This window comes from Lethenteron reissneri, chromosome 24 (assembly GCF_015708825.2).
Source record: "Lethenteron reissneri isolate LAM-NWPU_2019-01 chromosome 24, ASM1570882v1, whole genome shotgun sequence".
NCBI lineage: Eukaryota > Metazoa > Chordata > Hyperoartia > Petromyzontiformes > Petromyzontidae > Lethenteron > Lethenteron reissneri.
This window is the reverse complement of record NC_083802.1, coordinates 14,017,770-14,040,705: the sequence shown is the minus strand read 5'-3', so window position 1 is coordinate 14,040,705 and position 22,936 is coordinate 14,017,770. Positions and strand designations below refer to the sequence as shown.

Here is a 22,936-nt window from a genome sequence, read left to right as displayed (position 1 = left end):
CGATACAGGAAATCCAGAACATGACGTACACACGACACAATACATACACACTTGACACAATATACATACACTACACACAATATAATCAGCACACACTACACAACGTGCTTCACACAAAACACACAACACACATATACTACACACAGGACATACGACACGCGCACTACAAATAATACTTACAACACACATTAAAAAAGAACATTACACAATACAGTACATACACACCATACAAGATAGTTACACAGCACACAACAGACGTATCATGCTTAACATACAGGTACAGAACATACAAATGTGTACACATGTCATAAGCACATCACAAAAACACAACACAACACAAACATGCATAGCACAGTCATACAGCAGTCACTAGTTTCTCAGCTCGCACGCACGTGTGCTCCTCTGCCCACGTGGAGTGCAACATTTCCACGTGTATAGCAGTCAGTGGTGGTGCCGGGCCATTGAGTGCCATTGAACGGACAATGTTTGGGGGCACTCCATTTAAATGTATAGCCTCCAAGTGAGATAATAGACAAAAGAGAAGTTATACATAAGAACAGATGAGAAGACTAGAGTTATTTTGGTCATTTGCGTGTTACATTCATTAGGATCTAAATTCGAGCAGATATTTGGTGCGTTTAGATTTTTACATTGAGGGCCACTTGAGTTACTTAGGGCCCTAAACTTTTGCATAGTTTGCATATGCCTTGCGCCGCCACGTGTAACTCCGCATGGGCATATTCTTCTGTATGTATATATACATTCTGTGCAGCTCCTAAGTCTATTCATAGAAATGTGGACGTGCGTCCACATTCGTTTTCCATATGCAAGTACTGTAGTCCGCTAAAACAAATGCTGCTTGGTAATAATGGTCTGTCAAGCCAATAAGCCGATGGATACATATATTTATTTATATGAGAAATGACAGGTAAGTTTATATATACTGTACAGTTAATGCGTGTATACTGGCTAATCCATGTGTCGATACACGTGCTTGGAGCACACAGCATCAGTTAACCACGTGTATGCATGCGCCTGAGTGCATACTTTATCCATGTGCCCGTGAATTAGTCTTTGATGAAAGCCACCAAACGCCGTGCAGGTTGTGTGGGTTATTTGACTATCTTTAACCACGCTGGTCAGTACGGGATGAAAGTGGGGAGAATGCGGGAGCTTATAGGTACTGATTTTGTTGCAATGCTCTCGATGACATCTGATGTACGATGAAATCTGTAATTGTCCTGGATATTATAATTAATGTGCTGTGTTAAACCCACGTGTTTAGCGTGACAAATGTTATGTACTGTGGATTGTATTTTCATCACCAGCGAATAGCAATCTGCTGCTATATGTACTATATGTGTAATAACTATATTTAGACCCAAAATGATCAATGATTGCACTGGACATGTGTGACTGTTGAAAAGCTGTAACAAAAATTAGGAATGGCCACCCCATAATTTCAACCACTGTCATCCCCATCACTATCATTTCTAACCACTACCTTCCAACAACACTATCAATGACTATACCGTCAGTGTCATTCCCCCCCCAACACTACCGCGTCCAATCACTTTCACCACCACCACTTCTAAACCACGATCCCCCACGAACCACTACCAACCACACTTCCACTCACCATCACAGTCTCAACCACCCAACCACACACTACTATATGTGTAATAACTATATTTATACCCTAAATGTATATATGATCAATGGGCTGCACTGGACATGTATGACTGTTGAAAAGCTGTAACAAAAATTAGGAAGGGCCACCCCATAATTTCAACCACTATCATTTCTAACCACTATCCTCCACCTTCCAACAACACTATCAATGACCCCACCGTCAGTGTCACTCCCCCCCAACCACCACCACACCACGAACCACACTTCCACTCACCATCAGCCTCAATCCACCCAACCACACACTACCACTTCTAGCCACCATCCCCACACCAAGGGGCATCATCAGCAGCAGCATCAGCAGCAGCTGCCAGTAGAGGGCCACGTGGAGCAGCCATAAGAAGTAACATCCCCCATCAGCCCCGGCACAAGGCGGGCAGCCGCTCTTTTCGCGCCGAGCTGGGAATTCGGCCGACATTGTTAGTTGCGTGTTCCGAGACTTGGGCTGAGCCACGCACAACAATATTAAGCAGGAGCAGCAATTTCAACGAGAACCTCTCCGTTCGTCTTTCTCTCTCCACCGACGCTCCATTAGTCCTAAATACCGGCTCTTATTTTTTAAAAGCGTTACTATCTTTAAATTGTTTTTTTTTCTTTTCCGTTTCGACGTCTCGGGGTCCCCCCTCCACCTTAGCGCTCTCGCTATTTTTTTTGCTGCTACCCCCCCCTCCTCCTTCCTCTTTTTACACATACACACGCACACCTCGTGCGTCTCCTTGTCGAGATGGACATGAAGAAGAGAGTACACCTGGAACTGCGCAACAGGACCCCGGCACAAGTAAGATTATTGTTTGGTTATATTTTTGGTGGGGGGGGGGGGGGTAGTAGTGGGATGGTGGTGTTGTTGGTGTGTGATTATTTACAGTAAACTGTTGTAGATCAACAACAGCAGCAGCAGCAGTAGTAGTAGTAAAATGCACGTTCTCTTGTGTAGTCTGAGGCCACATGGCCCGACCACCCGGGCCGCTGAAGCAGCATGGGAGGGGACAGAATAAACGAAGGCGGACATAATGGAAAGAGTATATACACGTGCAAACATATATATACACAATGTATCGGTAAATAGAGAAAACTGTAGAGTAAGAGGGCTGTTAGAAGAGATAAGAGATGTAGCGAGAGATGTCCCCACTCGTCATTTTTAAAGCAACGCTGTCGGGCGGCATGTGGACTACAGCATAATACAGTAGTGGTGGTTGTTGTAGAATACAAAATTAGTGTAATTGTGGAGAGAATAAAAAAATACATCCGGATGAAATGGGTTAAGGTGGAAATCGATTAGAGAGAGGGGGGGAGGAATCGTGTAGAAATATAAAAAATGTTGTCGTATTTGGTTGCTCATGTTTAAAATATGGTATCGTGGTAAATTATTGTATCGACCAATTGTTTGCTATTTACGGCTATTACTGGCCCGTTATTATTGTACGAGGTGACTAAAGTGTGGCTTTTAAAGTGTTGTGGTTATTATTATATTATTATTATGTTGTGTGGTTGTGTAGTTGTAGAGTCCGCCATGCGCACGGGGGGGGGGGGGAGAAGCCATTTGGCGCAATTCTTTTCTTTTATCGAGTTGCCACATTTAACGTAATAACATTCTTGTTACACGACCAGCATCGTTTTATGTATTTTTTTATTATTAATCGCGAACCTTGTTGCGTCTCGTGAACATCGTTCACTATTTTGGTAACAAAACTTTGATGGCGAAAACGGAATCCGCGCGTACATCTCTTAATTACCAACCAAACGACGGCTTATTACAACACAGCTATGGTAACACAAGCCAAAGAGCTTGTTAAAGTTTAGCGGCAACCTTCCCCTCCTATCTTATCCCCATGAAAACATCTTAAAAGCCGTCGTCAACTCTTAAAGAAAGACAACAACCCCCCGCGCAGTCAATTACAGCGCACGGACACGCGTGGCGGCGTTGCCGCCGACTTAACACTCGGGACGTGGAGAAATGTTCCAAACATTTACTTTTTAGTTGTAGTGGACGCGTATTTTCTCGCATTTCACGACGGGGGTGGATTAATATTAAAACGATAGTCGTGTTAATTTTTGTTGAGCTTTGCGGCGGTCGATTCGCGTGAGATAAGAGAACGGCGCGGCTGTCGTCGTTTGCGAGGCTCTCTTCCCTCCCCCCAACCACTACGGGGTTCCCAACACTCTCTCCGTCTGCTTGTCTCTCGCTTTCTGTCTCTCTGCCGTCGTCTTCGTCGTCGTCTTCGTGATGAACGCGGCGTCGTGAGAGCGCCGACACGGGACGAGCGAAGCGATCGCCATTTTGTGTTTAACGCCCACCCCCCCACCACAACAACCACCACCCCCCGATTATTCGGTGATAAATATTCACGTTATCGCTATTAAACCGTGAGCATAGTCGTCGTAATTAATAGCTGCGAGTGGGATTTCTGTGTTTAAAAAAAAATAAACTCGCTCCGTGGTGGATTAACATCGTGCTCGTCACCGCCTCCCTCGCCTCGACCAAACACGCCGCTTATTGTTGTTCGACGAAAGCGCAAATAAACAAATAAAAGCCGACCGTCAATTTTTATATAAAACCCCTCCCGCGAGATTAAAATAAACGAAGTAACGCGAAGCTGCAATGGCGGCGGGAGCTCGACCCGCGCCCGCGTTGACTGCGGGCGGGGGGGACGCGAGGCGCGCGAATGGCGGCGGCGGTGGCGAGAGAGCCGCGCGTTCCACCACCCCCCCCCACCATCACCCCCCCCACCATCACCCCCCCCACCATCACCCCCCCCCCACCATCACCCCCCCTCTCTCCCCCACCATCACCCCCCCACCATCACACCCCCCTCCCCCCACCATCACCCCCCCTCCCCCCACCATCACCCCCCCTCCCCCCACCATCCCCCCCCCACCCCTCCCCCCACCATCACCCCCCCCTCCCCCCACCATCACCCCCCACCCCTCCCCCCCCCACATCAACCCCCCCTCCCCCCACCATCACCCCCCCTCCCCCCACCATCACCCCCCTCCCCCACCATCACCCCCCCCCTCCCCCCCCCTCCCCCACCATCACCCCCCCTCCCCCCACCATCACCCCCCCATCACCCCACCACCCCCCCACCACCAAACACTTCAACCCTCCCGTCAGTCCCTTCTCGCTCATCGCCAACCACCACCAGCCACTACAAACTCCCCCACCCCCAACTCTTGCAAAGCTCTTAATCTAACCCGCCCCGGACTCTTCGGGATTAATACAACAAAAATAATAATACAAATATATTTTGCACAACCAAAAAAAAACACGCCGACCAACCATATTGGAAGGGGATAGGGTAACCACGTGGCGCTGACTGCGCGGTAGCCATGTTGGGTAAGGTGAAGTGTTCGCTTCGTGGTAACTTGCCGCTGTGTTAGCGGCCTTCGCCACGTGTTGTGTTAAAGTGTGGTGGAGGGGGGGGGGCATTGAATGGCGCTTAATTGCGCGCACGCCGCGGTAAGCCACGTTGGGTTACAGGTTAACGACTCGCCGCGGTTTGGTAGCCGTCACCGCGTGTTACCTCCATGTTGTGTGAGGTGGTAGGGGAAAGGGGTGTGGGTGGGGGGGCTCCATTTGAATGGGTTACGAAAGTGCCCTCATGTTGAGTGGGGGGGGGAGGCCCCCGCGCATGCGCAGTGGCGCGAGCCGTCCGTGATGGACGGCGCTGAGTCTTTCCCCCCCTCCAGCACCGTCTGCGCATGCGCGCGGCCGCGTTTGAAAAACTCGCAAAATGGCGCGCGACGTCGCTTCCCGCTCTCATGTCTCTACCCCCTCCCCTCGGGGGCTTCTAAAACTGTGGCACAAAAAAATGAATAAACATTTAACCCGATTGTTTTATTCGCACAGAAATTACCACGTGTTAGAGAGCAATCCGTTGTACACACATTTGTTGTGTAAATAAACCTGATCGGTTAATCGCCCATGCCTGTCCCCCCACTCCACTTACATAACTCTTGTTACGTAAATGACGGTTTACCAAACATCACAGTTTCTTGACAGCAACGGTTGTCTAAGGCCAACCCAATATGAAATAACGTGGACATTTTTTTTGTTTCTACGTGGTAATTAACACGCTTAACGATAGACGCTGGCAAATGGGAATATAAAACGTAATTTTCTGTAAAAAAATGCATTAGATTTTTTATTCTGTCACAAAAGACCCGCACCGCCAACTTTGACAAGCCAAGTTCTTCCTTTAGAACCGCAAGCAAACACTCTGTGTTGCAATGGCCAATTTGAGCAGCAACACAATTACAAGCTTGCCACATTAATTCTGCCAGCCTTGCCCACGTTTGATGCTGCTGTGACCATTGGTGGCATTGTTGGTGTGGGGCTGGCACAGAGAGAATTGCCCACAAATGGTGCCATGGTGGCTGAGAGCTTCTTGATGGAATGGCCCCAGGCTGGCATTGGGTGTGTGGGCTGGTTGCAGAGAGCATTTCAGAATCATAATGTTTACGTTAGGAGGAATCCAATGCGCTACAAAGCGCAGTTTCACAGATGTCATTCGGGTAAAATGGAGACTAGCGCGTGAGTGATTTTGCTGGGGGGGGGGGGGGGGCTGCACTTTAACCAAAGGTATTAACTTGACATTTTTCATGGGATGTTTTTTTTTCTCTCAGGTGAAAGAGCTTGTGCTTGACAACTGTCGGTCAAATGACGGCAAGATCGAAGGGCTGACGGGGGAATTTGGAGAGCTTGAATTCCTCAGTATGATCAACGTCGGTCTCATCTCGGTGGCCTACCTTCCCAAGCTCGCTAAGCTTAAAAGGGTACGTACAAGTAACAACGCGTAAGAAATCTAAAATAGCTTGCTTGTTGCGGATGTATTAGGAATTGGGAGTTGAGAAACCGTTGAGTCACGTGGTGTCTTTATTACAGCTGGAGCTAAGCGACAACCGGATTTCCAATGGCCTTGACGTTCTGGCTGAGAAAACCCCAAACCTGACCTACCTCAACCTCAGTGGCAACAAGATTAAAGACATCAGCACCCTGGAGCCCCTGGTAATAATTCAAGTGTTGTTGAAATTGCATAATTGATCAGTTTTATAATTTGTTACACGAAGTAATTTTGTGTGCATATTGCGTGAATGTTCACTTGCAAGCAGCTGTGCAATTATAAACACTTGTTCTATTTTTTCTTTCCACAGAAAAAGCTAGCAAGCCTCAAGAGCCTGGACCTCTTCAACTGCGACGTCACAAACCTAAACGACTACCGTGACAGTATTTTCAAACTGCTGCCCCAGCTGACGTACCTGGACGGGTTCGACCGCGATGACCAGGAGGCTCCAGACTCTGATGGTGACATTGATGGTGAGGATGATGAAGGTAAGATATCCGAAGATGGCAAGCTGTAAAAATGTATTTCATGAATGACACTAAGCCTCAACTTGATTGCATTCTTTTTGGACTTGAGAAAACCAAATCACATGTTCACAAGAAAAACTTAATTCTAGATTTGAAGCTTTCGTGACTGCAAGGATTCATAATCTTAGGTTTTTTCGGTAAAGTCACGTAGGTAAAACATCAAAATTAATAAAAATAAAATAAAGATCACGACGTTTCGAAACGTCGTGATCTTTATTTTATTTTTATTTTGATGTTTTACCTACGTGACTTTACCGAAAAAACCTAAGATTACAAGAAAAACTGTTGGTTCACGACCCACATGCTGGATTGTATTGAGACACAACAGATTGTTCAGACGAAATTGAATTTTTTTTAATCTCAAGATTTTTAGACCACTTTGGTATATTTATCTAAATTTGAGATGTGTAAGTAGAGTACGTGATTTCTCTTTCAGAAGAGGATGGAGAGGATGTTGAGGATGGAGAGGAGGAGGATGAGGAGTTTGATGAGGAAGAGGTTGGAGTAGAGGATGAGGAGGATGAAGATGAAGAAGATGGAGAAGAGGCCGAGGGTAGTGAAGATGAGGTAAGCGTACCGGTTCAATCGACTTGGATGATTTGCATTTATTTTCAAGTAATTAGGTATATAGTGATAGGTTTTTACCCTTTCAACTGGTACAAAAACTGACACCTTTATACAAGGCATCATGTTTGCAATAACCACAACACAAGCAGTCAAAATGCAAAAAAAAAGAAACAACTCTGATAATGATATGCATGATGATGATATGCATGATAATAATATAATGATATGCACTGTCCTTATCATTATCAGAGTTGTTTCTTTTTGTTTGCATTTTGACTGCTTGCGTTGTGGTTATTGCAAACATGATGCCTTGTATAAAGGTGTCAGTTTTTGTAACAGTTGAAAGGGTAAAAACCTATCACTATATTTTGCCACTGGTAAAGGATGTCTCCTAGTGAGTAGGTATATTTTAGTTAGGCGCACTGATTTACAAAACAATGTCAATTTTTTTCAGGATGATGACGATGAAGATGAGGATGATGAAGACGAGGAAGAGGGTATGTTACTTCATAATTTAACATCAAAGATTAGGACTGTAAATTAAATATTACTCTTGGTTATTTGTGGAGTCATGTGTCTTAATAACTTTTTTTCCTCTTTGTGCAGAAGAAGATGAAACCAATAAGGGACAAAAACGGAAGCGTGACGTTGACGATGAGGGAGACGAAGAAGATGGTGAAGATGGAGAAGATGACGAGTGAAGATAATTAAGAGAATTAACAAATTTAAAATAAACCGGCTCAGCCAATCACAACTGAGAACAGGGCTTGGCCAATTGGAAAGTGCGGACACTGTTGCTTTGAGAGAAAACAATTTTGAAGCAAAAAAGGAAAAAAAATGTGAGTTATTTTTATGCGGCCTTAGTTTTTTTTCTTCCGTGATTTCTCCTTTGCTCGGTGTTTTGACTGTTTCTTAAAGTATTTAATAAAGACAAATTGTGTTGGCTTCTGGAGCAACAGAAGTAGTGTCGTTATGCTGTGCCGCCCTGGTCTGATGAGTTGTGATTGGTCGACAGTGTTAGACGTTGCCTTGACGTGTTACAGGCTTTTATACTCTGTATGTAAGGGTGATGACGATGTAAATAGCCAGATGACAGTAACCGTAATGACCAAAGCCCCCCCACCCGACCCAGATTTTCATTTTGCAGGGAGCCCATCCATCTCCACCCACCTGCCATCCTTGCGTGCCCTGTCTGTCTGCAGTGACATTCTTTGTGGAAGCATTTAGGTTGTCTTCCTTGTCCCATTTTTGCCAAATTTGATTGTTCCTCGCTTTTCAGGTAGCAGTCCTCGTCAAGAGCCTCTTTCTGTACATATGACTTGGACAGACTGATGGATTATGGTTTCGGTGTCATCACAGCAGCAGTCAATGAAATAGGGGATAGTAAATATTGGCAGTTTTATACCAAGCAAATGAAATGGTAGGATAGGAGGATAGGTTAAGTGTAGCTTTTTGTGATTAAATGTAGGTTTGCTCCGCCTGTGTTATTTCCCCCCCCCACTTCCCTCAGTACGTCTGCACTGCAGGTGTGCTTATCACTGTCTGTACCGAGTGTGGCTGTGAACGGTGTTGTGCTGAAGAACTGAATGACCGGTTTTATTTTAATCCGAGTAGGTTTTTTCCTTTTTGAGATTGAATGGGTTGTTGACTTTCCACTGTCATACTAATTTCAATAAATTTTATATAACAAAAGTGGTATTCGCGATGGGGACTTTGTTTAAAAATAAAATGGGGGTAAGCTTCGTGTTACCATGAACGACATAATTCAATATTGCTTCTGTGTGAGGTGACTTGTGATAAAGATGTGCAGTAAAACATTCAGGGATTTTATTACGCACGCTTGTTTTTCTGCCTGTGACATTGATATTTCGAGTTCATTGCATCTCTTGACATTTTATTCTTTCTGTGCTACTCAAATGTGTTTGACATCCTATATTGTAAAATGCTTAAACACTAAATTGTTCCCACAAAGCTGAGTCAGAAAAGTCTAATCTTGTGAAGTAAATGAGCATTAATGCATCTGCAATTTTAATGTAATGGTGCCCATTTAATTAATTTGCACTGGAGGTTCATTCATCAACCCACCACTAGGTGGACCTTAAAAGATGGTGTTATGTAAGCAGAATCACAATTTCGACTGGCTGGCCTTGGCAATTAACAGCTTCAAACAGGATCTTCAAAGTTTACCATATCAAATTCACAAGGATGAGGCTCACACACTAGCGAGCAAATACTGTTCCCCTCGACTTGTGCATAGCAGTGACAAAGAAAGGAAAGCAACAGCAGTTTCAGGCGGGCACTTGTGTGTTTTTGGTGATGTGAATTTGTCCACCATATTTCGATTTGTACGTGCACGAACTAATCTCCCAACTCGGATTACCCAAAAGCAAACACTGAGGATGTGGCTCCGGTCTTGTTAGGCTATAATTGGCTCATTTTAACGTCTGCGTTTCACAACGTTTTAATTTACCCCAAAGGACGTTGCCACGTGGGGCTGCAAAAAGCACGCAGTTATCGCAGTGGGGGAGGAATTAATACATTAAAATGCTCTGCTGCCGTGTAGACTGCCAGTATGTGATGAGCAGTGCGTGAGCTGAAGATTTGAAGTCTTGACTAAAGGGCGGTATGCAGGTGTTGCTTTACCATGACATGTTTGTGGCCTGGCTCCTTTGGGCGTTGCTTATTCACCTGGGCACCATGAGGCTATTTGCATCGTCGTTACAGGACAGGCAAGTGGGTAACCGTCTACCTTTTGGCCGCAGCATATTTTCAACGTAACTAACGGGGGCAGACTGACATCCGTTTCCAAGACGAGATGCAGGTAGCATTTTGCTGTTGAGACAAATTGGGAAGTGAGGTACGATGTATGCGAACATGTAGTTGGTGTATGACCAAACAACGTTGGCAATTGTAAAGTTATGCATACAGTGTTTTGGGAAGTTAATTGTCATGTGCAATAGACATTGCTATTGGATTTTGTTTCTTCAAAATGTTGGATTCTGAAAGCTTGGGACTCCATGTGATATGGCCAAGAATATTTTGCCCCAAAAAAATAGATTATGCTGATTGACTTTTAACGCATGATACCAAGGTTATCTGGAGTTATTGGGACTGCCTTAATCTATCACCTGTGACCATGAGATGTAGGGTGTGGTGATAAACGAGTGCAACACTTTGCTGATTGTAGGTGCATCGTGGAGGAATGCGAGGCCTGAATATCTGGTTCTTGGAACGACGTGATATAAGACGCCCAACCTGCTGGGCAGTTTCCTGAAAGGGGTGGTAGTCGTAGTACAGCAATTTTTTCTTACCTTATCCGAATAGAGTTTGTTCTGTCGACGTAGTTGATGTTTTCTCCCACATGCAAAAACATAGGAATTGTCAACATGCCCCAGTATAACCGAGCCTAATGAAAACCCCATTTTCAGGACTTGAGGCTTTTCTGGTTAAATGTCACTTTGGTAGGAAGGTTACAGTTTAAGGTAAGAAGTCGCATAACGATTGCGCTTTTAGTTGATCACATCCGAGCCGTATCTTTAAACATTTTCACCACTGCCAGCCAACGGCAGGCCCAATGATCCTTTAAGCCCCCCTCTTTAAAAAAAGAACGAGATAAATGCATCCCCGATGTTATTGCAAGGGTGCTCGCGATATGCCCTCTCAAGTCTTTTATGTATTTGTGATGCACAGGAGCACACGGGGAGCAATTTGCCGGTTATATCCCTGACGCCGCAACGTCGCATCTCCATTCGGGTCACGCGATGGAAGAGTCCTTGACACGTTTCTAAACCCATGTCGCGATGGCGAATACGCAACCAGATGCAAGCCGTCAACACCAGGAGTTTGGAGTGAGATTGCTTGGTCGCTCTGCGTGACAATGTTGCATGGGGGCGTGCTTATGCAACGTTAAATGGTATACGGTGGAGCCTCATGTTTAAGACTCGCCGCAACTCATTGCACGAGATGAGTAAGCCAAACGTAATGCCAGCATTTACCAAGTGATGTGCGTTTCGTGTTATCGCATCTGTTGTGCAGCAAAGTTGGAACCTGCTGTGCCGTCTCAAACTCGTACGGGCATTACAATGTATCACTAGTTATCAAGTTCAGTGTATTTGTGTCAAAGCTGGGGGGAAAGTGTGGCTTAGGTAAAAAATGCATTATGGCAGTTCTCGTCTTTGGGTATCCAGTAGCCTTGGATATTACCATGGGTGACTATAACAGGAATTTAATAGGGTAGAGCAGGGTTGCGATTTCCGCATGGAAAATGCGGAAGGAGGGTTCAAATTTTCCCGCATTTTTGCTAAAGTCAACCGCAAACGGTGGAAAGACTACTCCTATGACCGCGCGCTTTTAACAACACGTTAATGCGTTCTATTGGAAAGGATACATGCAAGGCCCAGCATCACGTAGGGCTTTGAGTTACTGATTGGAATGAATATATGATTTCCGCACAAGAACCACATACTTTATTCAAATGCGGAGCCGTGATTACGAGCACATGTACATGATGTATCCTTTCCAATAGAACGCATTAACGTGTTGTTAAAAGCGCGCGGTCATAGGAGTAGTCTTTCCACCGTTTGCGGTTGACTTTAGCAAAAATGCGGGAAAATTTGAACCCTCCTTCCGCATTTTCCATGCGGAAATCGCAACCCTGGGGTAGAGCCAGTGATGCAGCTTTTTTCATCCCGAATAAGCTGATGTTTAATAAGAGGCCGCATTAATACAGGTAGGAACAGCAGGTTCCACACTGCCCACCAGGGATTATTTGTCTGTCGTGTTCATTACCTGCCCACTCCGAAGGAACGTGTTCACGAATTTAATTTTATAAAGTGGCCGCGTTTCCTTGATAGGGGTGAAACGTGCATGGGAATTGCTGGCTGCCATCATGGACACCGTTTCGTCCACTCCACAATACTAGCAACCTCCAATACTGCTCCTGTGGGGAGCTTCCTTTCAATTGTTTTGACTCCTCCGGCGATGGGAATACCGTACCCCAAGGTGGTGTTGTACGCTCGTGCTGCGTGTGGGGTAATATGGCAGGAAATCGGTTGTCTTCCAGAATCGATTTGCGCGTTAGATTTTGAGCGTCATCCGTGAGCAAAGCAATGTGTGGTGATTGCTTTTTCTCTGCCGGCTACTCTTGATCTTCCCCGTAAGCCAAACGCCGCATTAATTGAATTGGCCACCCGTTTGATTGTAAAAGGGGGCCCTCCAAAACGAGTCTTCAGACTCACGGAATATTTGGTTTAACACGTGGCAGGCTTTCGCGACCAATATTCATAAGAAACGTTTTTGGGTTAGATCGCGTTATTTATAAATGTGTCGTAACCCTCCACCACCCGATACGGCCAATCAGTAAAAAAGTGTCACGTTGACAAGAAAAAATAGTTCACTACACCGGTGGGCTAAAGTAGTGATCTATGTATTTTGTTAACGTGACACTTTTTTACTGATTGGCCGTGTCGGGTGGTGGAGGGTTATACGACACATTTATAAATAACGCGAACTAACCAAAAAACGTTAATTATGAATCACGGAATATTTGTCCGGATAAACGTGGCATTAACGCCGCAACGGTTCCACCGTTTTGAAAGTTTACATCAGGAGCTGTGCTCTTGGGTTGCTGATATCTTATGCAGCAGCAATGCACTTTCAAAAGAGTTTTTTTACACGGTGGTAATAGAGCGCTATTTAAACCTCACCCTGTGCTTGTGCCACTGCTCGTGTTCGCGTGACGGAAGAATTACCCTGTCATTCGTTATACCGCGTATATATATTTTCATTTTTGGCAAACAAAATCAACAACGCTCTAATACATTCTATAGATTAACAAAATATGTAAAAAGGCTTTGTACAGTATTTTTTTACATTACAGTAAATGATTACATTTGATTTCGCTAAAGTCAAATCAAGTAGTGCTTTGCGTGTAAAAGGCTAAATGCCTACAAAAGTAAGTACGGTATATTGCCACGAGAGACCTGCGATTGCTAAGGAGTCAATTAATCCTCACGACACTGGCACGGCCAATAATAACATCACTCACTCAAAAAACCCACAGCCGCAGTGGACTGCATTGTCTGTTTAACGTGATGTTTCTGCCCCCATTCTCTTCTCCACAGCCAATAGATTACACATACACCACCACAGCAATACGTGTTTTCTGTCACCAAAGCACTATCGCAGTATATAGCATTTGCCACAGTATAGCGTGGCTGCTGTGGACAAGATAACGAATAAGTTATGGCGACATGAGAGAGAGAGCGTGTTCTGGTTGGGACACGCTATGGCGATATGCGAGACGACGAGACTGGGCAGAAAACTGCAATTCTGAAGTTGCCTAAATCGTCGCATGTTCATTTGGATTAGAATTTATCTATACAAAACCAAACCACGTGTTTTGATCAGCAACGCCGTTGTCCCAATCGAGCACCGCTCCAAATAGACCACACTGCTCATCGGAGCGATGGTGGGTCACGGTGACCTGGGTCGCATCAATCGGGGTCACCCAGAGCGTGGGTAAGACCACGACCGTCTGTGCTGCCATGCAAAGAATGAGCTAAGGGCCCCCCAGGGAGTGGGGGGCTCCTTGTCCCAGGGGATAATTTAACCGTCTGGGACAGCCCCCCCCCCGCCCACGTGAGTGCGGCTCGGCCTCGACGCTTGCTTTCCAGGATAAGGCAATCCAATAAGCCAACTGGACACAAAACCGCAAGGCTATTATTAAGTGCAGCCGCTAGAGCAACTCGCATTTAGCCGACGCTTGGGTATGATGTCTTATTTTTACAAAAACACATTGCCAGTAAAATTTTGATTTAAAGCTTTCGTGACTGCAGGGATTCATATTCTTGGTTCTTTCGGTAAAGTCACGTAGAAGGGAAATAATATTTCCCAAGAATATACATTGCCAGTTATTTCGCTGTGTCCCCATGGCAAATAACTCCGCTGAAAACACGACTGGCAACAACAAGAAAAAAATGGTATTATAGTGTCAACATTGCTTTGTACAATACGTTCAAGAGAAGGAAGAAATTTGCAGCGGTTGGGGTTGATTCGGGATATGATTGGCAGTGACTTCACAGAACCTTTGGTCAGGATTTGGGGAAGGAGGAGGAGAGAGCAGAAACGCTGATAAACCACTGCACGTTTAAGTATACGGCAAGCAGGCGAGTGACTTGTTGAGGATAGAAGTGAACAAAGGGGTAGGCGAGGGTTGATGAAACATTCACAGCTCGGCTTGCGCTTTAATTTAATCTGCCGGCCCACTGCGCTGGGCACTGGTGACCAGTACGAGGCATTTTTGTCGGTGCGTATTGATAGAAGAGGCCGAGGGGACCGGCCAGTGCACGGTGGTGAGGTCGATGGGGGTGGGTGAGCGGTCGTGAGAGACGGTTCAGGGGGTCAGGCATTCTTGGCATTGTTGCGCATGTTGTGCAGCTCCAGTTCCAGCTGTCGAACGCGCAGGTCGCGTTGCGTGAGCTGCTCCCTGAGCCGCCGGATCTCGTCGTGCTGCCGGTAAAACATCCTGAGGAGCTGCTCGCAGGCACGCACGCAAGAATGGGAAAAGGAGATGAAGCCAAACCACTGCCAAGTCCTCTTCTCCAACTGCCTAAGACTGAGAAGCGGTACTGAGGAAGGCTGTGACATCTGAAGATGAAAACCAGGTCTGTGGAATAGTGGTGGTAGGGGAGGGATAGAAGTCAGGAAGCTGTGAAGGGGTTTGCAGGACACTAAATGTATACATCCAATTAATCCGTGAGAATGTTAAGCGACGTGCACAGGTGCTATGGTACAACATATACAGATTTGAATGTCTGCAATATGGTGACCAGTTTATGGCAGTACATCAAGTATCTGCATAGATATTTGAGTGATTCCCTTGTGTGGGGGTTTCTCTGGACACTGAAGTGGACATCCACCGCTGAGATGCCTGAGACGACATTCACCACAGATGCAGCGATGACATCGGTGTGTGTGCAGGTGCTGCGCTTTGTTACATTGCAGAACCAGGAGAGATGGCGTCGGTTTGGTGAGGCCTTCATCCAGCAGTGGATTGATCATGGCTGATGATAATAACGCCCTTTGGTAAATGAAGAGCTGAATTGAATAGAGGAATACATTAATTGAATTGGCATCGATGAATTTGAAGAATAAAAAAGATTAATTGAGCAGATATGAACTGAACAGAGTAACATACATCAATTGAATAAAGTAAAATATGACGGGAGTAGGAGGTGAACTGCATGACTGACGGCACCTGTACACACTGGTCAGACAGCCTGGCAATAATTGACCAGCGGAGAGTTGAGTTGGAGGAGATGCCCCTTGGTACTGCAACGTGCACACCCCTTCGTAATCATCAATCGCCGTGGTGCAGCCAAACACGCGGGGGTCGACACCATTCACTTGCCTCATTCTCTGTCTTGGGAGGTGCGTTGTCCAAGAGGTCATAACCGTCAACTATGAGGCCCTTTCTTTCTGGCCGGCTGCCCACTCCACTGGCTCTCAGGCCCGATCGGGGCTGGGGCCTGTAGCTTGCTCGCATCGACATCAGCACAGGACCTGCGAAGAGAGGCAACAACATGCGGTTTTTTCCCCATGTTTGTTTGAAAGTCAAATGGTGAATTCTATGGAATTTACCTCTGCTTCTGCACACCCTTGTTTTTCTGCTCACTGTGCATCTGTTACTCTATAAAATGCACCTCTGCTACTGTGTGTAAATCACATGGTTGGCTTCTCAATTAACATGATGCTTTATTAAATTCACCTCTAGTATCCTATTCAATCAACGCTTTGCCATTGTATGCAATTCACTTATGATGTTATTTCACCTGTGTAAACCTAGTTTATCCACTTGTGTACGCTATTAAAATCCTTTCTGGCACTTTAATTATCACGTGTCTCTCTTCAGGTGACCTTCGAGCTTCCATTGAACTCACCTCTGCAATGTTATTCCATTAACCTCTCTCTTTTCAAGTCCCCTCTGCTACCCTGCCCAGTTGACCACTTCAGTTTCATTAATTTGGTATAGCCCTGTGAGCCATTCATCTCTTGAATCTAAATTCACTATCTAGTGATGTTCAATTCACATACGTTTATTCAATTCACCTCTGCAAATTATATTCAATACACATCGCCTCTATAATAAATTCACCTCTGCCAATCTATTAAATTCACTCCCCCCCCCCCCCCCATGTGAATTGTCAGTCAACTGGCAGGCATCGCCGGACGTAGGGTTAACACTACGAGCGCTGCGCTGACGGAGGCGCGGAGTGCGTTCGTGGCACCTTGGTTCGCTCCGCTCAGCCACTCCCTCGCCGTCATTGAAGGCTCTGCCCCTGGAGTCATCGGGTAGAGGTCCTCTTGGTACGAGTCGGACTAAAAATACAATGACACAAGACTTGCCGTACATGCACAGCCCTTGTCTCAAATCCACTGCTGGATATATGTTGAGTTTCTTTTGCACCGTAGCATAGCCAAGCGCGCTAATCGGAGGTGCGTGGTTGGCTATGTACGATAAGAGCCTCTGCATGCTGTGCTGGTTGTAGGAGTGCTGGTCAGTGTGTGTTGGCGAAGGCGGTGAGCATATTTGTGGGAGAATAGTACGGTACAATGGAGTTTCCACACTGCTCTCTGCTGTCCACGTTGAACTGCAGCAGCCCATGACATCTGGTGTCGATGTGTATTCTGCCCACATTGTAAATGCCTCTAATGCTTGTAATTACATTTCTAGGATGGTGGTCAAAATAACAACTCTCAAAAGTCATCATTGGAGGCGGTCAGGTGACAAATACTGTGTCAGAGCCACGAGTCCGAACCGCCAACATTTTTTGGTACAAATTTGGATTGCCCCTTGGTACTGCAACATGCAGAGAGCCTTTTGCCTGGTTAAACCGGATTCTAAAGTACATAGAGAGTACATAATCGCAGGCCAATCACCAAAGACTTTGTTTCCAGTTAGGTGTATATGCATTTCAGTTTGATTAATGGGCCACATTCTTTGCAGGTCATATAAAAGGTGTGTCCTTTGTGCAGGTAAAGAGATTTACTCAAGGAACTTCAAAGTCAGTTCTGTGATGTCATATTTCAGGGCTATTCTCTGACACAATTTGATGCACTGCTAGTGGTGATTGTTCTGAAAGTATTTTATTTATCGTTCCGTGAAATAATGTTGATTGCCAACGCCACTGCGGGCAGAAGGGGATCCACTAGAGGGAGTGCTAGACAGCTCCTTTGGAGGGTATTTGGCCTACTCTTCCATGCAGGCCAGACGTCTTGAAAGAGGTGGGAGAACGCACACTTTACCCCACCACATGCAGCCTGCCAGTCAACTGACTGCGGTGTGACCATTTATACCACTGAGTGGACAGAGGCGTGTGGATTTTCAGAGACTTGATCAATCTCTTCACCTGCCGTGCCGCGAGAACAAATCGAAACGGCGACCTCTGCCGTGGTGTATTGTGCTCACCATCGTGATACAGCAGCATCTCTACAATTAGAATGTAAATTAGATTTTTATTAGTATAATAATACTATTATTGCAAAGATCCCTGGGTTTTATCTTCCATGAAGCTCATGGGCAACCCTAAACTGCATCCACACAAACCATGGCAGATGCGGATGCCTGATGCACAAATTAAAAATTTAAAGTTGTCCACAGTGTGTGACTGTGGTCATCCAGAACAGACTATACAACATATAACGACGCAATGCCCGACCCATAAATACGAAGGTAGACATCGCAGCGATGATACACTCCGCTGCTTCTGACGCGGTTGCCTGGCTTGACCCAAGTGAATGTGAAATTGAAAGTTTTTATTCTTGGTTCTTTCGGTAAAGTCACGTAGAAGGGAAATACTAAAATAATGCAAATAAAACATGATAAAATAAAAATTCTCACGACGTTTCGGCCACAACACAAGCAGCTGTCCTCAGGTGAAGAAACAGAGCTGTCGGAAAGACAGCGTCCCAATGAACACTGCCAAGCTTGGCAGCGTCGTGTGAATTTTTATTTTATCATGGTTTATTTTTAATATTTCCCTTCTACGTGACTTTACCGAAAGAACCAAGAAGATGAATCCCTGCAGTCACGAAAGCTTTAAATCGAAATTTGAAAGTTGTTGCTCTGCATCTACGTCAGCCGTTACGAAACGAAGAAGTGCAAAGAGAAATGTGGGAAGCTGCCACTGACGGTGCTTGTGCCGCAAGAGCGAGCGAGAGAGGGCGAGCGAGAGAGGGCGAGCGAGGCTCTCACCCTGCGCGGGACGATCATGGAGATGGGTTCGATGAGCGCCTTGATGACCACGACGCGGTAGAAACGGAACACCTCGCACGCCCCCACGTCCAAGCCTCGCTTGGGCATCACCCCTGCGGCAGGGGGGTGATGGAGGAACGAATGGGCGCGCGGCGGCGAGCGTTACCAACGCAGCCGGTGGCAAGTACAACGACGACAACAACAACAGCAGCAGCCTGCTGCCTCACAACCGCAGCGATACAAAGGGGCATTCATGATCATTTACCGCAGGGTCGCGTTTTACTAAAAACTTCCGCGAAATGTGCCGTGTCAAGGGGAAAATGTGAGGGGAATGCAGCACCAAGAAAGTGGAGATCGCATTTCATAAAAAGGATAAAGAAGAAAATTGTACGTTGTAAATTACTGCTCGGAATCAAATTGTAAATGCAGAATTTTTATAAACCACAGATGCACGTTGCACACTACATCAAATGAACACGTAAATATGAATCAAGAAACAACGTTCAAACCATTTTCTACCACAAAAAAAAAGCATAACTTGAAAAGATGACCGCCTCACCTAGGCCTTTTTGAGGATAGTGTGACCGGAACTCCGCAAGGAAGTGGAGGCACGGTTTGTCACTACCAATCTCATAGTAGCGGATGTTTCCATCGCCCTGTTAAATGGCCAAAGCACACATACACATACAAGAAGACAGATATTCCATATGGCATATACAGACTGTTGGAGCAATTGCTGTTAGCGAGCACCTACAAGGGGGTGGGTGGCCAGCACCATGCCCGGCTGCCTTTGTCCCCCAATTTTGATGTTTACACACCGCACCAGATAGTCATTTAAGGCTGAGCTAACCTCGGTGAGACCCAGTTCTGGTTCAGATAGTCGTCACCAATGTTAGGTGTGAGTGGAAATTCAGAATCAGAATATGTATTTGTACTGGAGGAATTCGATGAGCTAGAAAAGCTATATTTCACAGATGTCCAGTAGTTGACCTAGGGTGGCTGGGTTCGTAGCGCAGTGCACTAGGCACTGCACCACTCCTCCTCACCACATACTCAGAAAGGCATGATTACAATGTACAGCAAATTACATGTGTAAGTAGCTTTTTGTTAATCTACTGCTGGATGAAAGTTCCGCACATTATGTCGTTGATGATGCATCATGCTGGTCAGTGTGGGTTGGTGAATGTATCCCAGGATTGATTCAGATATCACTCACAACTGACAGCTGTGGATGTGAATCGAACTCGTGTTACCAAGTTCAGTCTGCTAAAGACTGTATGACCACTTCCACCTTTAGAGGATAGAATTATAATTATAACATACATCAATGAGCCTTGGGCTTTGCTTATTATCATTGACAGCTTACCATTGCGGCGAGATGTTAACTACTTAGCCTGGTATGCAGGAGGACGTGGTAGACCGGAGGAGGTGGCAAGTTGACAAGTCGCAAAGGCCAAAGCGAGAGGTGGACTGGGGATGCGGTACTCTATGCGAAAATATGCTCCAGCTCGGCAACCTGGACAAACCTGGCTGAAGTTAAGCCCTGGCTTACTATTAGAAATATATATATATATTTACCAGCTAAGGCCCGCTTAGCAATATAGCTCTTTTTCAGAAACGACCTGGCCACAAATTATATCTCAAAGAAGTGGCTCATCATGTGGAAATGTATAGCAATGCATGTTTCTAAATGTGGAGCGAAAACTCAGAGGACCCGGAGAAAGATACACACGACCGCAGCGAAAGACATGCAAACTCCAAATATACAGGCATCACAGTCGGGATTCAACCCACGACCTTCTGTATACCAGGCGAGATAGTTAACATCTTTGCCACTGGAGCGCCCCTCTGGGTCCTCTGGAAAGTTGTGTGTGGCGGTGGCAGTGGCGCACGCACCTTTCCGGCCAGGAACAGCATGCGGGTGTCAGGGTCATAGAAGGGGAAGAGGAGCCCAGAGAGGCCGTCCACCTCCTCCTGCACCAGGGGCTCTGAGAGGTCCTCCTGCTCGACCACGCACACGAAGCGCATTCGGGTCGTCATCGGGGGGAACGGAAAACAAGATCAACGATGAAATCCCACGATTTAGACCTATGAGAATATTCTATGTCAACATCCTCATCAGCGCCGGCTTTGACTACAAGGTGGCCCTCCTGGCACAGCTGTGTAATGTATCTATGCTGAACTTCTTTTGTATCGTACATAGCCAACTGTACTAATGGGACCTTTTTGCCAGTATCAAAATTATGGGGGGGGGGGGGGGGGGGAAGAAAAGGCTTTACCCTTTCTGGCAATAAAGCAGGTGTTAATATCTTTAAACACAAAATAGACACCTATTGCAAGGCATCAAGTCTCCATTAACCACACATACCTGTGGAAAAACATGCAAATATGCTCTAACAACATGCATTTTCTTTGAAACTGATTGGCCTACACCAGAGAAGGCTTCTTTAGAATATTCTGCAGTGCATCAGTGTTGAAGATTGCAATCCGTCTAAAGAGGAACAAAGACAACATTTCTTCTTAATGTTGCACGTTGACAAGTCAGCACTTGCAGTATTCTGAGACAACGTAACTGCTTTTGATAATCAGGTTAAAAAGCATTAAGACATGTATCACCACTGTCAATTTAAATGATGTTATGTTTCTAAGAAAACATGAGCTAATATCATGGGCAATGGTCCTTTCTCAGAGCTCAGTACATATCATTGGGGTTGTGTGACCATACTTCACCGCATTTGTCAGAACGAGTTGGTGAAGGCGCACCCAGGTTTAAGTTCAGATACCACTGATCGCCACTGTGGTTAGCTATCGCCAGGTTTGCCGCACAATCCGCTGATCACCGCACCACCGGTTCAATAGTAGAATCTGTTAACGCCTTTATTCACATCTGAGATGAACTGCCCCCACCTGGTCCCAGAGCATGATCTGCCGGTTGTTCCAGCGGGAGGAGCCGGTGGTGAGAAGCCTCTTCGTGTTACCCAGGAAAACCACACGGTTCACCTTGTGAGTTTTACAGTGAGTTTCCTGCAAGGGAAGAGACAAAGTGTTCCTATGCTCACCGCACTTGGTATCATGCTCTTAATTGCTGTTCTCTTCAAAATTAAATATTTTATGGGAGACGCCACTGCGTTGGCATTGGGTGCACAAGCACACTAAACTAAAATCTCAACACATTTGCCAATAACACTGTAGCCTTACAAGGGAATATATACGAGACGTAATTTTGGTTCAATGAAGAAGGGTCATTACACGAAACGTCGCCGACTCAATATTTTCCCTTTATAAGGCAGAGTTATTTATGAATGTGTTGAGTAATTCGTGCTGGCAGGCTTGTGTTTGGGAATGCAATGTTCTTTTGATGGGGATTGACCTCTGCAAAGGAGAATTATTCATATTTATTTCCCAACAGCCTTGCTGGGTGGTACTTACATAAGCCAGTCATAAGGGGGACAACGATGATGATGATCACAATGATGAGATTGAAGATGACAATGATTATGACAGTAATGATAATGACGATGAAAAAGTAACTGGCTAAACATATCAACTGATGGCATTCCTCAAAAATAATATTTAGATCCACTATAGCCTTCCTGGATAAATAAGGGCCATTTATTGATTAAAACATTGGATTGAATATTATTTATTGGTAATTTATCCATTCATCCAATTTATGAGAGCCCTTGACAGTGACATTGCATGGCTGGCACAGGCTTTGCTGCAAGGAATGAAATGGAGGAGGGAGTCCGCTCTTCAATTTCACCTGCTCTCAGTATTAAAGTATTTAACTAAACTATTTGTTCTTGATTTGAAGCTTTTGTGACTGCAGGAATCCATACGCTCTATCATATCTGCCGGGTACTAGTCTATTTTTACGAGTTAATTTCCCCCCCCGCATCCCCAGCTCTCTCGGCCTCCCACTTCCAGCCCCGCCCACTCCCCCCCCAGCCCCACGTCCTCTCTCCCCCGAGCGCTCACGCAGCGCTCCCCTCCCCACACCCCCACTCTCTCTCTCTCCCCCCTTGCCCCTCCCCCTTTCTTACCTATATAACCTCTTG

General features: G+C 45.7%; 2 protein-coding genes across 3 annotated transcripts in view; one reads left to right on the top strand and one right to left on the bottom strand.

Moving 5' to 3' along the window:
* Window positions 1–2,036: 2,036 nt before the first annotated feature.
* Window positions 2,037–9,454, top strand: LOC133346644 (acidic leucine-rich nuclear phosphoprotein 32 family member B-like). 2 transcript variants are annotated; one of them, XM_061558372.1, is made up of 7 exons: window positions 2,037–2,467; window positions 6,313–6,462; window positions 6,572–6,694; window positions 6,841–7,018; window positions 7,497–7,624; window positions 8,079–8,121; window positions 8,231–9,454. In XM_061558372.1, the coding sequence occupies exons 1-7, from the start codon at window positions 2,414–2,416 to the stop codon at window positions 8,323–8,325; spliced, it is 771 nt and encodes a 256-aa protein (XP_061414356.1). In that variant the 5' UTR covers window positions 2,037–2,413; the 3' UTR covers window positions 8,326–9,454. The 2 variants fall into 2 exon arrangements, with proteins under 2 accessions (XP_061414356.1, XP_061414355.1); XM_061558371.1 differs by having other exon boundaries at window positions 2,039–2,467; window positions 7,494–7,624.
* Window positions 9,455–13,179: 3,725 nt separating this feature from the next.
* CORO2B (coronin 2B) overlaps window positions 13,180–22,936 on the bottom strand; it is a 35,626-nt gene continuing 25,869 nt past the window's right edge. Inside the window, exons 6-12 of the mRNA XM_061558370.1 lie at window positions 21,786–21,902; window positions 20,775–20,879; window positions 19,438–19,534; window positions 18,879–18,991; window positions 16,912–17,002; window positions 16,035–16,186; window positions 13,180–15,157 (exon numbers count right to left, since the gene is read on the bottom strand). Coding sequence (XP_061414354.1) covers window positions 15,026–15,157; window positions 16,035–16,186; window positions 16,912–17,002; window positions 18,879–18,991; window positions 19,438–19,534; window positions 20,775–20,879; window positions 21,786–21,902 — 807 coding nt within the window. The 3' untranslated portion in view covers window positions 13,180–15,025. The remainder of the gene's footprint in view (window positions 15,158–16,034; window positions 16,187–16,911; window positions 17,003–18,878; window positions 18,992–19,437; window positions 19,535–20,774; window positions 20,880–21,785; window positions 21,903–22,936) is intronic.

Excerpts from the sequence above, each read along its gene's own strand:
- LOC133346644 (XM_061558371.1), top strand. The coding sequence starts at position 2,414 with ATGGACATGAAGAAGAGAGTACACCTGGAACTGCGCAACAGGACCCCG. Across the intron at positions 6,463-6,571 it reads AGCTCGCTAAGCTTAAAAGG|CTGGAGCTAAGCGACAACCG; the intron begins GTACGTACAAGT and ends TCTTTATTACAG. Across the intron at positions 8,122-8,230 it reads TGATGAAGACGAGGAAGAGG|AAGAAGATGAAACCAATAAG; the intron begins GTATGTTACTTC and ends CTCTTTGTGCAG.